The sequence below is a fragment of the Hemicordylus capensis genome, chromosome 14 (assembly GCF_027244095.1).
Source record: "Hemicordylus capensis ecotype Gifberg chromosome 14, rHemCap1.1.pri, whole genome shotgun sequence".
Classification (NCBI taxonomy): Eukaryota; Metazoa; Chordata; class Lepidosauria; order Squamata; family Cordylidae; genus Hemicordylus; species Hemicordylus capensis.
The window spans coordinates 19193034-19207775 of NC_069670.1; the positions used below are offsets into that span (position 1 = coordinate 19193034).

The window sequence follows — 14742 nt, forward strand, 5'->3', positions numbered from 1 at the left end:
TTCAGCTGTGGGGGATGGAGGCGGTGGTTACCATACATCAGTTTTGCTACATCCATTGGGGCAGTATAAATAAAATTTCACATCTGGAGCTCTTGGCAGTAGTCGAAAACACTGCGTAATCTCTGCCTCTCTGCAATCTCACAAACTGCTTTTGAAAAATATGACCCTCAGCCAGTGGCGAAGTGTACAAATTTGGCCCCTCTAAACCAGAAGGGAGCGTTCTCACTGGTGCAGTTTAATACAATACAATACAATACAATACAATACAATGAATATTTCTATACCGCTTTTCAGCTCAAATTTCCAGAGCAGTTTACACAGAAATCAATCAATAAATAAAATGGCTCCCTGTCCCCAAAGGGATCACAATCTTTTAAAATGACATAAGATGGACACCAGCAACAGCCACTGGAGGGATGCTGTGCTGGGGATGGAGAGGGCCAGTTGCTCTCCCCCTACTCAAGAAAGAGAAGCCTCGCTTTTAAAAGGTGCCTCTTTGCTCACTCAGCAGGGTGCCCTGTAATGCCCTGCCTTCTGCCATTCTGGATGGTGGATTTAAGAGAATACTGCTCAGGATCTGGCTCTGTCCATGCAGTTCAGGCAAGATCAAGTCTGAGCTTGTGGCTCAGGTTCCACAGTCTGGTTCTAGTCTTGCGAGAGAGGGAGAAGAAATTCTTCCTATCCATCTTCTCCACACCATCCATCATTTTACAGACCTCTCTCCTGTCCAGGGGCGTAACTATAATAGGGCAAAGGGAGACAGTTGTCTGGGGGCCCACTGCCTTGGGGGGCACCCCAGAGGCAAGTCACATGACTGATTCCCCCACCCACGTACCCACCCGGGCTTCCTTCAGTTGTATTCATCCTCTGAATTTGATGTGAGTGTTAAGTCCTGGAGCTACCAGAACAGCATGTCTTTCTCTAGTACCATTAAATGACTTGCATCGTCCACAATTACAAAACCTTTAAAAAAATGATTTAGGAATATGTTCTATTGTGGCGCATAGGGGATATGGATAGATAGATAGATATTTTACTATGCTTTTTGTTATCACTATTCAGTCTCATTTAAGGTTTCTTTACTTCATGAGCTGAGCTTCTGTGGGAGGGGGCCCATTTTAAAATCTTGTCTCTGGGCCCACTCCAACCTTGCTACGCCCCTGCTCCTGTCTCCCCGTTGTTGCCTCTTTTCCAGACTAAAAAGCCCCAGATGCTGTAGCTTTGCCTCCTAAGGAAGGTGCTCCAGGCCCCTGATCATCTGGGTTGCCCTCTACTGCACCTTCTCCAGTTCGACAATGTCCCCTGGAAGATACCAGAACTGGACAGACAACTGCAAAGGGAGCCTCACCATTGACTTGTAGAAAGAATAACAATAATAGCAGTTGTCTCTTCAGTCCCCTTCCTAATGACCCTAATGGTGAAAATGGGTGTGTAAATATTTGTTGTAGTAGTATCCTTGGAGGTGGATTCCGGCCAAGGAGTGACCCTTCTAGTGGGAATGGAGGACTAGAAACACATTTGGAAGAAGACCCCCCCTGTCATTCCCGAAATGTTGGAGGGTGTGTTTTTCCGGAAGCATCACGGCCGGTGACATGATGTCACTCTGGATGGTGTAGGGAGATCCACCTGTATACGGAGTCCTCTTTGGAAGAGACGCTGCTCTAGGAAGGAGCCTGTTGTATTTGGTACTCCGAAAGGGAGGTGTCCTTGGGGACTCTGGAGTTCACAGCAGCAAAGAAGGGAGTTCTGGGCACTTTCCAGATTTCATGCTGTTCAGCAGTAAAATGCTTCCACCTGGCAGGATTGTTTTGGAAACGTAAATAGCTTGTGCAACCCTCCTACAATGGGAACATACAGCTTTTCTCTTCTTTTTTTTGAATGTTCATGCAATGTTGTAGGACTAAAATGCAAGGATAAAATCCAAAAGAAGGCATCAGAAATGTCAATGGCACCTTGCTTGGCAGAGCAGGGACTGCCAGGTGGAAACACAGGCAGCAGACTGAATGGACATGTAGTGACACTGTTGTAGTGTGTCCTCTGGAAAGTGCCCTGGAGGTGGGAAGGGTCTCCCAGAAGGGATTTGGGACAGTGTCCCTCTAGCCAGAGTGGGGCCTCTTGGAGGAAGGGAAAGATCCCCGGAAGAACTGCAGGTGCCCCAAAGTTCCAAGGAGGGCCCTCGACTCCAGAGGACCAGTGGCCATTGAGTTGGCCGTTAGCTGGTGATGAGCCCCCTTTGTGACATCACCCGTCGCTATGGGGTCCTGGGGCAGGAATCCTGGCTGGCTCCTCTGAATGAATGTGAGAGTGGAAGAGAGCGGGTGTCTGAGAGAGCGTCTGTGGCAGCGAAAGTTATTTAGAGAGAGATTGGGCGCGATTGTGAGAGAGAAAGAGAGAGAGAAAGAGAGAGAGATTGAGTAGAGAGTAGAGGAAGGATAGCGAAGCGATTTGAGGCGGGGATTTGTTTGGGATAGGGAGCGGGGAGGCGGTTGGGGTTGGTTTTAGCTTCTGTTAGCTTTTAGATTTTGCTTTTCTGATAGAGTTAGGTTTAGTTAGATTGTAGTTAGATTGAGTTAGGTTTCTTGGGTTTGACAATATTCTTTGGAGAGGGAGGGATTGGGAGGGGGTTGGGGTTTGTCTTGTTTTTGTTTGGGGAGTTGTTGTTTTTTGCTGTTTTATTTGAGTTAGATTGAGTTAGGTGTTAGTGTTAGTGTAGGAATCTTTCATCGTCGAGGAACAGCGATCCTGCTTATTATGTAAGTATTGATTTAATTTTTCCATTCCATGTCATTTATAAATATTCCATGTCATTTATTTATATCTGCTGAAAGTGTGTTTTAGTTTTTCATGTAAATGTATTGTACTATTTGGTCAAAGACCGTAAATAAATACATTCAATTCAATACCCTGATCTCCAGGCATTGCATGTTGGGCGATGTAATTTTTATCCCCCAGCTAATTAGCAGAGCACTGAAGAAGCAAAACCATCCAGTTAACAGTGTTGTTTGTAGAATTTAGTTCTTGCGGCTATTTATAGAAGACACGGGAGATTCTTGTAGAATAAAAGACGAAGTCAGTTGATTGGTGAAGTACACCTTTGGAGAGGAAAGACCTAATCCTCCATCTAAAGATCTACATAAGGAATAGGTAGGGAGAGAGAGAGGTTTCCATCTGCTCTCTAAGAGGAAAGGAAGGGATTCTGAGACTCAACAGGAAATAGCAGAGGAGTCGTATCAGGTTCCTGAAGAACATCTCAGTAATATTAACAACTTAGTATTGATATTTGAATTTATTAAGAGTTCTAAATCTCTTATCAATCCATCCTTAAGAGCCACTTTTAAGATCTGGAGAAAATGGCATAAAATTCCTACCTCCATATCCCCCCTTGTTATCCATTTGTAGTCATCCTACATTTCCAGCTTTAGACTCACCTTCTCGATTTCTTGGTGGTTTTGGAGGTATTGCAAATAGATTAAAGGATTTTTATTATTTGGATAAGCCAATTGATTTCAAAACTATTCTGGAGAAGTTCATGAATAAGCATTACTATTGGTTAAATTTTCTTCTGTTTCAGTCCTTTATTTTACATCCTGATATCGTTAAGCAGGCTAAGAGGAATTTGACTATGTTTGAGGAATTAATATTGAAGGCTTCATAAATTTCTAAGGGATTTATTTCTAGATTATACGAGATTCTAATAATTCAAACAGCTGATCCATTAATTGGCCTTAGGTTGGCCTGGGGAAATGGCCTACAACAAACTATTAGCGACTCACAATGGAATTGAATACTGAAATGGAAGCTGGTGTTTTCTACCTCTTCCCGACTTAGAGAGAATTTTGTGAAGCTCTTTCACAGGTGGCATTTGACCCCTTCCAGATTATCCCACATTCATAAGAGTTGGTCCCCGCTATGCTGGAACGGCTGTGGAAATAGGGGAACATACTTCCATTTATGGTGGTCTTGTCCCCGTATTTTCTTCTTTTGGACAGAGGAATTTTTAGAAATGGGTACAATTACACAACAGAGGTTAGATATGAGAGCAGAGTTGGCTCTATTAAATGTATTTTTGGGAGCTAATTTGGCACTATTATCTAAGGATCTTATAGTTTTCATGTTAACTGCAGCTAGATTATCCATTGCCCAATACTGGAAGCATAAAACCATGTCTTTGACATCTTGGTATCAGTCTATGTGGCATATTGCCCTATCTGAAAAATTGACCCATCTTATTGGTCTTTTTTCATGATATGGTCGGATTTTATTGTGTTCACAAATCAAGATAATTTCAGTCATTCTCCTCCATCTAATGATTTACATCTCTGGAAGGATGGTTAATGGATGTCATTATGTATCAGTTTTACTATTCATGTTGACGTATTGTCTGATTAAATAAAAATTTAAAAGGGGGAAGGGTCATAGAGTAGAGACAGGTTGAACCGTTTGAGGATACCCAAAGGTTGGTGCAAAAGGTCAATGCACTGAATCCCGTTTCCGAGACCCCTCCTCTGGGCAATGCCTTGGTTAATCCATCTGCCAGCATCTCTTCTGCTGGGCAGTGCTTCGACTGGACCACCCCTTTCTCTTGCAAGTCTCGACCATAGTGGTACTTGATAGGAACGTGCTGGGTTCGAGACCTGCTTTTCTCCATTTGGGAGATCTGGATACAACCTTGGTTATCCTCAAACATCACTGTGGGCTTTGGTGCCTCAATTCCACAGTCCGATAGTAGTTGGAATGTGCTCCATGTGCTCCCTCTCGCCCCCCCCGCCCCATAAACATTCCTGCCCAAGGGCCTCGTCCTCACTGTCTTCCTGCTCTCTTCTAGGTTGCGCAGGATCCGAGGCTTCTTTTCCAGGAGGAGCAGTCGGGTGGCCCCCCTGGATGCCCCAGGGGAGCCCACAGCCTCCAAGCCAGCTGCCTGCCCCTGTTGGTGGTGCATCTGTGGGAGGAAGAACCGGGTGGCCCCTGCTCCCACCGTGCTGCCTCCCTCGCTGCCGCCAGTTGGGGAGAGCAGCGAGCCCGGGCCGTCAGCGCCCCCCGTGCAGGATGCTGGAGGTGAGGAGGAGCCCCTTTTGGGGGGGATGGTGGGGCAGAAGGACAGGGGGTGGCCCGGCTGGAAGGACAGCTCGCTCACGGTCCTGCCTTCTCCCTCTCTTCCCCACTCGGCAGCTTCCAGCCCCTGCCATCTCATTCACGCCAGGCTGCAGAGGGTACATCAAGCCGGAACGTTGAAGGAAGGAGGCGGAGGGAAGGTAGGGAACCACCCTCACCCAGTACGGTCCCCGGGAAGCCCAGATCCTTGTCCAGGGTACCTGGAAACAGCGGGATGGCAGCCTCTCATCCAAGGGGGCCTGCCCGGTCCATTCCGGAGGAGGGAGGGGAAATCCTTCCCCACCTAACAGCCCCACGCTTGCCCCTTTCAGGAGCGGAGGGGCAGGATCGCTTTCCTGATGGCCCTGATCCAGGCCTGCCAGGAAGCCATCCGGAGGGGGGAGCAGCGCCTTCCGTTTTCGAAAGGGCTGGCCGCCCAGGCCGTGCTGGTGAGTGATTTGGGGCAGGGAACTCTGAGGCAAAGGGGTCGGCTGGCGGGAGGGGAGGCCTGGTTGGGGGCGAGCGGGGAGGAGGCAGCCGCCCTTGGAACAGGGTGAACCCCAGCCGGGAGAGGGGGCTAGGCGCTTCTGGGGCAGGAGAAGGGAAGCCCCCCCAAGGCCTCTGGGGTGACTCCCTCCTGCTCTCTGTTCCCTCCCAGGAGGAGATGGCCTACATCTGGGAGGACCCCGTGCCCCACCACCTCTTCTCCCTCTGCACAGAGGCCATTGCCTCCTTAAGGTATGTGGAGGGCGGGACAGGGATCGGGGCCCAGATTAGGGTGCTGATACCTTCCCCCGCCTGTGCCAGTTTCTTCATGGCATTATCTCCCACCCCCCACCCTGGCTGGTTTTCTAATCTTTCTCCTTTTCTTTTGGCAGTTGGATGAAGCCCTGCTTGGGAGCCAAAATGGAGCAAAAGCTCATCTCAGAATCCATCTTCTGGATGAACCATATGATTGGAGGAGAGCCGGAGGAAGACCGAGAAGTAAATATCGACACCTCTGGCTGGGCCTGTGCTCTCTTGGTAGGGGGGCCTGCATAAGACCCCCTCCCCAATGGAGACAGACAGACGCCTTGATCCCCCCCCATGAGGGAAGAGGACCGGCAGGGCTTTGGGGGGGGGACCCTGAGGAGGGGCCGGGAACCCCTCAGGCCAGCAGCAGCCACACTCTGGCTCTCTCTCTCTCTCCCCTTCAGAGCCCGTTTCTGCCCCCGCAGAGGTCCATGAGGAGGATGCTGGAAGCAATGCTCACTGAGAAGCCCACCCTGGCCCACCTCATCAGGATTGCTGAGGTAAGTTTGGGAGAGGGTGGTGCCCTCTCGAGAAAGAGAGACATCCTCTGGCCCAGTCTGGGGGTCAGCAGAGGGGTACCCTGCCCTACCCTGCTGGGCTTGGGTGGGGCATGTCAGTGGGAGAGGCCTCAGCTCCCTCCCGGTCAGCAGCGTCCACACATGCAGCCCCCTCCTGGCACCTGTGGGGCCGCCTCCCTCTCTGAGCGGCCAGGGGAGGGCAGCCCACAGGCAGGTCCCCGCCCTGAGGAGACCCCTTTTTCCCCACCTGGCTCACCTGACCCAGTGGGTGACCCCCCCAGGAGACTCGCTTCTGGGCATTGGGGGACGCTTCCTTCCTGAGGCTGCCGCAGAGACATGGGAGAGAAGGGAGGGAAGCCCCCCCACCCCCTTGGTCTTCCGCCGTCTTGGCTCCCAGCTCTCAGCAGCCTGGCGTGGGGGCTGCTGGCCGGAGGATTCCGTCTAGGGCTGTGGCATTGGGCGGGGGGACTGTATGGACCCCAAAAGTAGCCACCGCCATATAACAGCCCCAAAAGTTCTGCTTTAAAAGTATGTATGGATTTTGGGAAATTATCGAGTCGATGGATGGGGGAAGTATGCAATACCTCTGAACACCTTGGAATAAAAAGACAAGAGGAAGAAAAACATTGAGTAAGCCATCTCATTTAACTGGAAAAGGCCATGTTTTTCCTTGTGACCTGTACTGACTTCTTGAATGTGCCTTGTTCCCCTTGATGTGGTAAATGAGATGGCCTATTCCACGTTCTCTCTATCTTCTCTTTTTATTCCATGATGTTAGCATACTTCCACCAGCCATAGACTGGATATTTTCCCAGAGTGCAGGCATCCTTGGGAAGCATCACTTTTTAGCCGATGACATGGTGGTGGGCTCTTGTTTGGGGGGTCCATTCGCATCCTTGATGGAACTCACCCAGGTCCTCTCCAGCTTTTCATTCAAAGGGACTTTTTCGTCCAACAGGCCATAGACGCTGAGATTTTCAGCGAGGATGAGGAGGAGGCAGCCATGGCGGAGAATGTTGGATTCTTGCTCCTCAACATGGCCATTGGACCCCCCTTCTATTTTGAGGTAAGTCTCCCCCATGCTGGCCTGACTCCCCCTGGCTCCCCCATGGTGGCCTGGCACCCCCCAGCTCCCCCCTCCAGGATCCAGGGTCCCCAGAAGAGCTCTGAAGGGCCTTCTTTTCTCCCTCTCTCGACAGGCAGAGCAGATCAAGCCACTCCTGCCACTGGGCATTCGGAGGGTGGGCCGAACGACATCCAGGGCCAAGGGCGATGGGAGCCATTCCTCCGATTAAGGTAATGTCCATCCTGAAAGACATGGGGCCGTCAGAGCTCCCTCCCTGCTCTGGGCTTGGGGGGCTCCCCCTCTGTGACACCATGGGTCTCTGAGGAGCCCACGTCCTCCCTCCTCATGGCCCCCCAGAGCCTTCCCCAGAGCCAGCCCTGCACACCCCAATCCTGCCCCAGGGAAACATGGCGCTCCCTGAGGAAGGCCTTGAAGCCAAACTGCAGCTGGGGAAGCCATCTCTGTGGCTCCCCCTTGGGAAGACCCACCCACAAGCCGCCTCCTTTTCTTGGCGGCAGACCCCTTTCCCTTTGCCCCTTTCCAAAGTCAAGCCGTGCTGTCACTCATTCTCTTGTCTTCGTTCCCAACTAGACGACCTCTTCGTGTGAGCGTTGGAATTTGAGGACAACAGAGAGCTACTGGCCGACCAAATTCAGCTGGGGAAGCCGTTTGGGAATTCCAGCCCGGAAGCCTCCTCCTTTCCCCGGGGGTGGGCAGGGCCCCTTTTGCAAACTAAGCCCTGCCCGTCTCCTCTCTCAACCAACAGACCTCTTCGAGCCAGGAGAGGACCTTGAGGGGAGCCAACATGGAGGTGAATGGCTGGAGTTTTCAGAGCTCCTCCAAAACACTTGTGTTTTTCCTGTCAGTGCCGATCTGCATACTTCCTCAAGTCAAACCGTTTGCAGATAAAAAGAGAACTCCAACTTGATTTACTACGACAATAGATAGAACTTTAATATGGGACGGAAAAAACGCTCGCGTGCATAGTATCGTGCCAGAGGGGATGGTAAAGCAAGTGGGACTGAACAACCATTCGGGACAGAAAAATGAGATACTGACTCAAATTTCCTCGAATGAAGGAGAAAAAAGGCATAATACTCCTTATGATTATATTGATCTAGCCCTTGACGGATCACAGAACACCCCAAAGACGTTACTAGAAATTGCAGGACTTGGTGAGCCTCCAGAAAACCTCTGATGAACCTCAGTCAAGGATTAATTTTTTAGAACCACAAGCTTTCGCTGATCTTGCTGAGCTCTCTATGGACCATGACTCAGTGGCGGACCTGCAAAACCAAGGTCCAATACACAATAACCAACTCTTGACTGACCATGTGAGAGTAGCCCTGTATGAAAATGCTCAATTGAAGGAAAATAGCTGGAGGGGGATACTAACTGACCCTCATTTGGATAACATCACAGCTCTACTGACACCTACAGTAAGGACAATTCCTCGCCAAAGAGAGATGCCCAGACTAGGTTGGGTAAAGATACTTTTAGTGTAAACAGCTTCCTAGAGCAAGAGATCAAGCGACTCCCTGATATAGACACAGTCTCATCGAGGACAATAACTCCGCTGGACAATGAGTGCTGCAATAGATCTTTGCAGAGAACATCTGAAATCATGGGACAGATCCAGGGACCTACCCCGTCTGAACAGGGAAACATGCTGCTTGTAGATTGACATTCAAAGCCTTTTAACCAGGTTGCAACACTTGTGTGGAATGTGGCTGGCTTAAGGTCTAAAATTACAGACCCTGATTTTATGTCCTTTATCACCAAGCACGAGAGATTGATAATGCAGGGAACTTGGTGGACAGAAGATATTACTCTTCCTGGTTGTATATCGATTTCATTAAATACGGGAAGAACTGCATGCAGAGGCAGACCGAGTGGTGGCTTGCCAGTCTTGGCCTCCACAGCTCTGACTTCACAACTGTCCCTGCTTACTAGGACCTTACTAGGAGAGGACCTGGATTTTGGTGACGTTCTCCAGGAGTAGCTCCCTTCCACTGCAAGCCCCAGGACAAACCTGGCAAGAAAGTGAAATGCAAGAAGAAGATCCTAGGAGAAGATCCCCGTGTGGTTCTTGCCACCTTGGATTGGGCTGAGCAGAACCAGGATCTCCAGGAAGGCAAGTCCACGAGTGGGGTACCCAGTGTGGTTGTCCATGGGGATCTGGCCAAGGGTTGTAGTGGCATGTCAGAAGGAGAGGATGTTATTTGTGTTGTGGTTGAAGAGCTTGTGTACCAAACATTTCAAGGCTGCTTTGACCTGAAAGAATTCTGAGTCAATTTGATGTAACCATGTGATGTCATTTGTAGAAATGGTTGTCCAGGGCTAAGCTGGTATCAGCGTCAAGGTGCTGGACTGACTTGGCCTGAACCAAGTATATTCTCGAGACCCTAAAGACCTTGGACGAAGGTTTATGGACAGAGGGACAGGAAATGTCTTGTGGGCAGCTGAAATCGCTGGCCAACGGAAGTTTCTCAAAAGGGAGTCTCTTGTCAAAAAGAAAAGGAATCACAAGAATGTGGACATAGGCAGACCTTGTGACTTTGTGCAACAGGTGACCTTGTGGACTAACGACCATGTGGTTCAGTGGTCACGGACTATGAGGACTTTGGGCTCCAAGTGGCAAAGGTGGTCCTGGACGCTGCAAGAGTCACAGATGCGGGTCCAGCATGTGCCTGGCAAAGAAAACACCCTCAAGGAGTTTTCTCTGTCTGGAGAGGGGGAATCTCAGCCTGGAAGGATGGCCTGGATGTGGCCCACAAGTACCCTCTGAAGACCAGCGCTGAAATCCTGGAAGGGCCAGGCAGTATTGAGCCCCAGACCTCTGCCGAGAGCAGGACAAGAGACTGCCCATCCAGCAAGCCAGACGCCGAGAAGAGAGAGAATCCAGAGAACTCTGTGCAGGGACCAGTGTAGGGTGTTAGGTTAGTGGGTGCGTTTCTTTCCAACCTTTTATTTTCCCCTGGGATGTTCTTTTGGTAGGTTTGTTTTGAGTTTGCATTTTTGCCATAAAAGTAATGCTTGAATTGAACTGGTTTTTAAAAAGTAAACTTTCTTATTCTATCAAGATTTGAAGCTTGTTGATTTCTCTCCACCCCACGCCTATAAGCCTTTCTACTCTACTGAGTTTTTTGGGGGGTTGGGTAATTTTTGACAAAGGGGTGTTGTAGTGGATCCAGGGGCGTAGCAAGGTTGGAGGGGGCCCAGAGACAAGATTTTAAAATGGGCCCCTCGCTGATATACACACACAAGCACACATCACAATATATAGTGCACTCACACTCACATCCCCATTATGAATACGGAGAATATCTAGTTCACATTGAATCTAGTTTTTTTACTCTCTGCTCCTGCTGATCTCCAAGAGACTCAACATGATTCATAGGGGGTGCAACATGGGCGGGTGGGGAGTCATGTGATGTGCCTCTGGGGGGCCCCTTGCCTAACAGTAGTTATGCCCCTGAGTGGATCCAGCCATACAAAAGGTCTACTTGGCACAGGAGTGCATCTGCTCTGCTGTACTACAATTCTTCCATACCAGAGGGGGCTATTTTATCCCGGCAGCTGTCAAGGTATGGCAGGCCAAATTGGGCAGACATGGCCTCACTCCACAATATCTACTTTCATTGGGACATGATGTCACCAAAGAAATGATTAAACAACGTATTGTGGATATGGAGAAGTAATCTAATGTAAGTCTTGGTACCCTTAGTAGCATCCCCCGGTGGTTTCTCATACGACCCTCAGCCAGCCGCGAAGTGTACAAATTTGGCCCCTCTAAACCAGAAGGGAGCGTTCTGGCTGGCACGGTTTAATACAATACAAAACAATGAATATTTCTATACCGCTTTTCAACTCAAATTTCCATAGCGGTTTACACAGATATCAATCAATCAATAAAATAGCACTGACATTCAGTCAGTCAGTCTCTGCAATGTGCTATGCAAAGGGTCTAGTGAGGAGAAAGAGAACGTCTAAGTAAAGCCTAGACAGTAAGATGGCCATAAAAATTAAAATTAAAATTTTAAAATTAGTCTAAAACCTAATTGCCAGCCATGGCAAGGAAGAGTTGAGTTTGTGCAAACTTGACTGCTCCCCCTGCTGGTGGTTTTGCACAAAGCCACCAAGAAGTTTTGTTTGTTTCTTTTTAAGCCTCATCACATCATCATCATCATCATCCCTTGCCTCTTCTTCTCCCCCATTGGCCCAAAATGGGGCAGGAGGAGGGCACGGAGAGCACATCTTACAATCAATATGAACAGTCCCTGCCTGGGAAAACACACTGTTATGGGTGGCAATACGAATTATGCCGCAAACGGCTCCAACCCTTAATTTATATTTAGGATACTGTTGGAGTTACAGAGGGGTTCGGAACAATCCTGGGAGTAACTGATGCAGCCTGTTGTTTTGATCAGTCCTCTACTACCACAAATATATATATACCGCTTTTCAACAAACGTTTCCAAAGTGGTTTAAATAGATAAATAATAAATAAGATGGCTCCCTGTCCCCAAAGGGCTCACAATCTAAAAGTAACAGAAGACAGATACCAGCAACAGCCACTGGAGGAATGTTGTGCTGGGGATGGATAGGGCCAGTTGCTCTCCCCCTGTGACATAGAAGAGAGTCACCAGTGTCTCTCTGCTCTGTATGGACAGATTACATACCATATTTACCTGAATACGGCGATGAATATTTATATACCATTTTCCAACAAAAGTTCGAAAGCAGGAGAGAAAAGGAGAGAGAGAAAAAATGGCTCCCTGTCCCCAAAGGGGGACATATGGAAGGCACCTTGCTGACAGCACAGGGACAGTGATGTCACCACACAGGCAGTTCAGAAGTGGAGACATGGCTAAACTGTTGCGGCATGCAGTCAGGGAAGCATCCTTGCTCGACCCCAGAAGTCTCCTTTCCTCCTGAGCATAATGTGAAGGTGCCTTTTTCGTTTTTCCACTGCAGCACTTTGGGAGTTAGAGGCACTTTTCAGTCCTCTTAATTAATTAATTAATTAATTGTATTTCTATATACCACCCCCGATAAAATCTAATCTCTCTTATTTCGGGGCTTCTCAAATTGGGGTCCCCTGTGCTCTTGTGCCCTAACAGATTTGTCTGTGCCGAGAGTGTCGGTCTTAACTCTTCTTGTGCCTAACTTAATTTTTTGATGAGTGTTCAGATGTCTGTAGACATGTACACACTTCTTGTGTAAAAGCCTGCATATCTGTCCCCGCACAGATTCTGCCTGCCTGGAACATAATGGGAATTGGGCTTCCGAGAAGACTTGTTCAGTTCGGCGGGGCTGAATTGGTATTTTCCATTCAGTCGGGCCATGCCGAGGCCTGTTGTGTTCGAGGGGGAACCCGTGGGTGTAGCAGATGTGAATAGAAAGGCGAAAGGCGGTATAACGAAAGGCGGTATTAAAATGCAAAAATAAATAAATAAATAAATAAATAGAAAATTCGGATTCCTTCCCTCGCTTCGGTTCCGGTTCAGCCCAACGTCAACTTTGTTAACGGTGAACGATCCCAGCACTCGCTCCCCCAAGGAAACACACAGCCATGAGCCATCTTCCACTTTGTTTTTAATTTTCAACACAGGCATGAAAGATTTCCGGACATCACATGGCAGCCTCAGGACCCCGATTCCTTCAGTGGCTGCCTTGGTTAGGGTGGGAGTAGGGCTTACTCTTGGGGTGGCAGTCAAGGAAAACTCCTTTCCTGACAATATTTTGCTTTAGCCATTAAAATAAAAGGAATGAAACAAATTTTTTAAAAGAATCAGATGTGGTGGCGTGGGGGAAGATCCTTATTTGACGCTTTGGGCGCTAACCCATTACACACTCCACATCTTAAATAGTATGGAGGAATGTTAAGACAATAATTGGAAGTATCAGCTTACCCAAATCAAGTGCATTGGTTCCCAATACTTAGGAACATAAGAAGCTGCCATATTCCGAATCAGACCATTGGTCCATCTAGCTCCGTATCGTCTATACCAGGCCTGCTCAATTTAGGCCCTCCCCCTCCGGCTGTCTTTGGATTACAACTCCCATAATCCCCAGATACCGTGGCCAATAGCCAGGGATTATGGGAATTGTAGGCCAACATCTGCAGGGAGGGCCAAAGGGTTTTTGCTTGGGGATTCTGGGAGTTGTAGTCAACAACATCTGGGAATCCGTGTTAGAGGACTTACTTAGTCTGGAGATTGTTCACACACACATACACACACCCCGAAATCCATAAGCGCGACTGGTGTTTAGAATGAGAGCAAAATCAGAATTGCTGATCCACTCCCATGCATCCTTTTCTGCAGAAGGTATTCCAAACCTGGGCTCTCCAGATGTTGAACGACAATTCCTATAAACCGCCCCCCCCAGCCATCAGACACGTTGGAGTTGCAGTTCAGCAACATCTGGAAAGCCCAGGTGGCCGACTCCTGTCCTAAAGGGAAATGCCCAACATCTGCTCAGAAAACCTGGTGGATTTGGGATGGAGAAGGTGGAAGTGATAATCGTTGGAAACGGTTCCCTTTGGCCACTTCCCGTCCCTTAGAAGCAGGAGGAGACCAGTCCTTGAAGGGCAATAGAGAGACGCAAGCTTTTCAAATACAAAATCCACCCACACATGCCCTGCATTCTATATTCATTATCTGTGCACTGCGGCCTTGCACAAAGCCACAGATCCGACAGGCTTTCCCGCCCCGTGTTATCAGTCTAAGTAACACCTGACTGGTGATGGGCGAGTTCCCTCTGGCTCGACTCGGAAATAAGTGAGCTACTTCCCCCTAAACTGGGAATCTGGCCTTTTCACCCCAGCCACACAGAGCGGCCATATGCAGCTGTGGATCATGGAAGCCTGCCATGCTCAGTGACCCCCCAGGGGTAAACGGCAGCTGTGGGGTGGAGTCAAGGATGGGCTGGTGGCTCGTCCCCCTCAAAAACCTTGGGTAAGAGGGTCGAGTGTGGGGCAGGTTGCTGTTTGTCCCCCACCAGACATCTCTGAGAGTGCAGCCCCGTTCTGCCTCCTTCCTGAGATTAGTGGAGACATCCGTGGCTCCATTCTGTTCAACAGGGAGATGCAATTGGAGCCTTAGAAGCACGGAGGGGCTTCTGATGCTCGCTTCTCCTGGGGCGAGCATTATCAGGTCCCTGACACTCCCAGCTCCACCCCTGCGACAAACCTCACAGGCATCTCTATTTCTGGCATCTCTAGAAGCCGAGCATTGTGGGGCGGACCCCTTTTCTCATTCAGTTTACAAG

The 14742-nt window shown here is 49.1% G+C and overlaps 1 protein-coding gene across 1 annotated transcript; it reads left to right on the forward strand.

The window, feature by feature from the left end:
• The first annotated feature begins 2630 nt into the window (after positions 1-2630).
• On the forward strand, positions 2631-10551 carry LOC128337386 (uncharacterized). Its single transcript, XM_053278321.1, has 10 exons — positions 2631-2753; positions 4826-5055; positions 5170-5252; positions 5424-5540; positions 5750-5829; positions 5970-6075; positions 6288-6383; positions 7360-7467; positions 7601-7697; positions 8059-10551. Coding segments are annotated over exons 1-9 (918 nt in total). The 5' UTR covers positions 2631-2751; the 3' UTR covers position 7697; positions 8059-10551.
• Positions 10552-14742: the final 4191 nt, after the last annotated feature.

Bases quoted from the DNA above. Each gene is read 5' to 3' on its own strand.
- LOC128337386 (XM_053278321.1), top strand. The intron at 5,253-5,423 runs GTAGGGAACCAC...TGCCCCTTTCAG, and splicing joins AGGAAGGAGGCGGAGGGAAG to GAGCGGAGGGGCAGGATCGC. The intron at 5,541-5,749 runs GTGAGTGATTTG...GTTCCCTCCCAG, and splicing joins TGGCCGCCCAGGCCGTGCTG to GAGGAGATGGCCTACATCTG.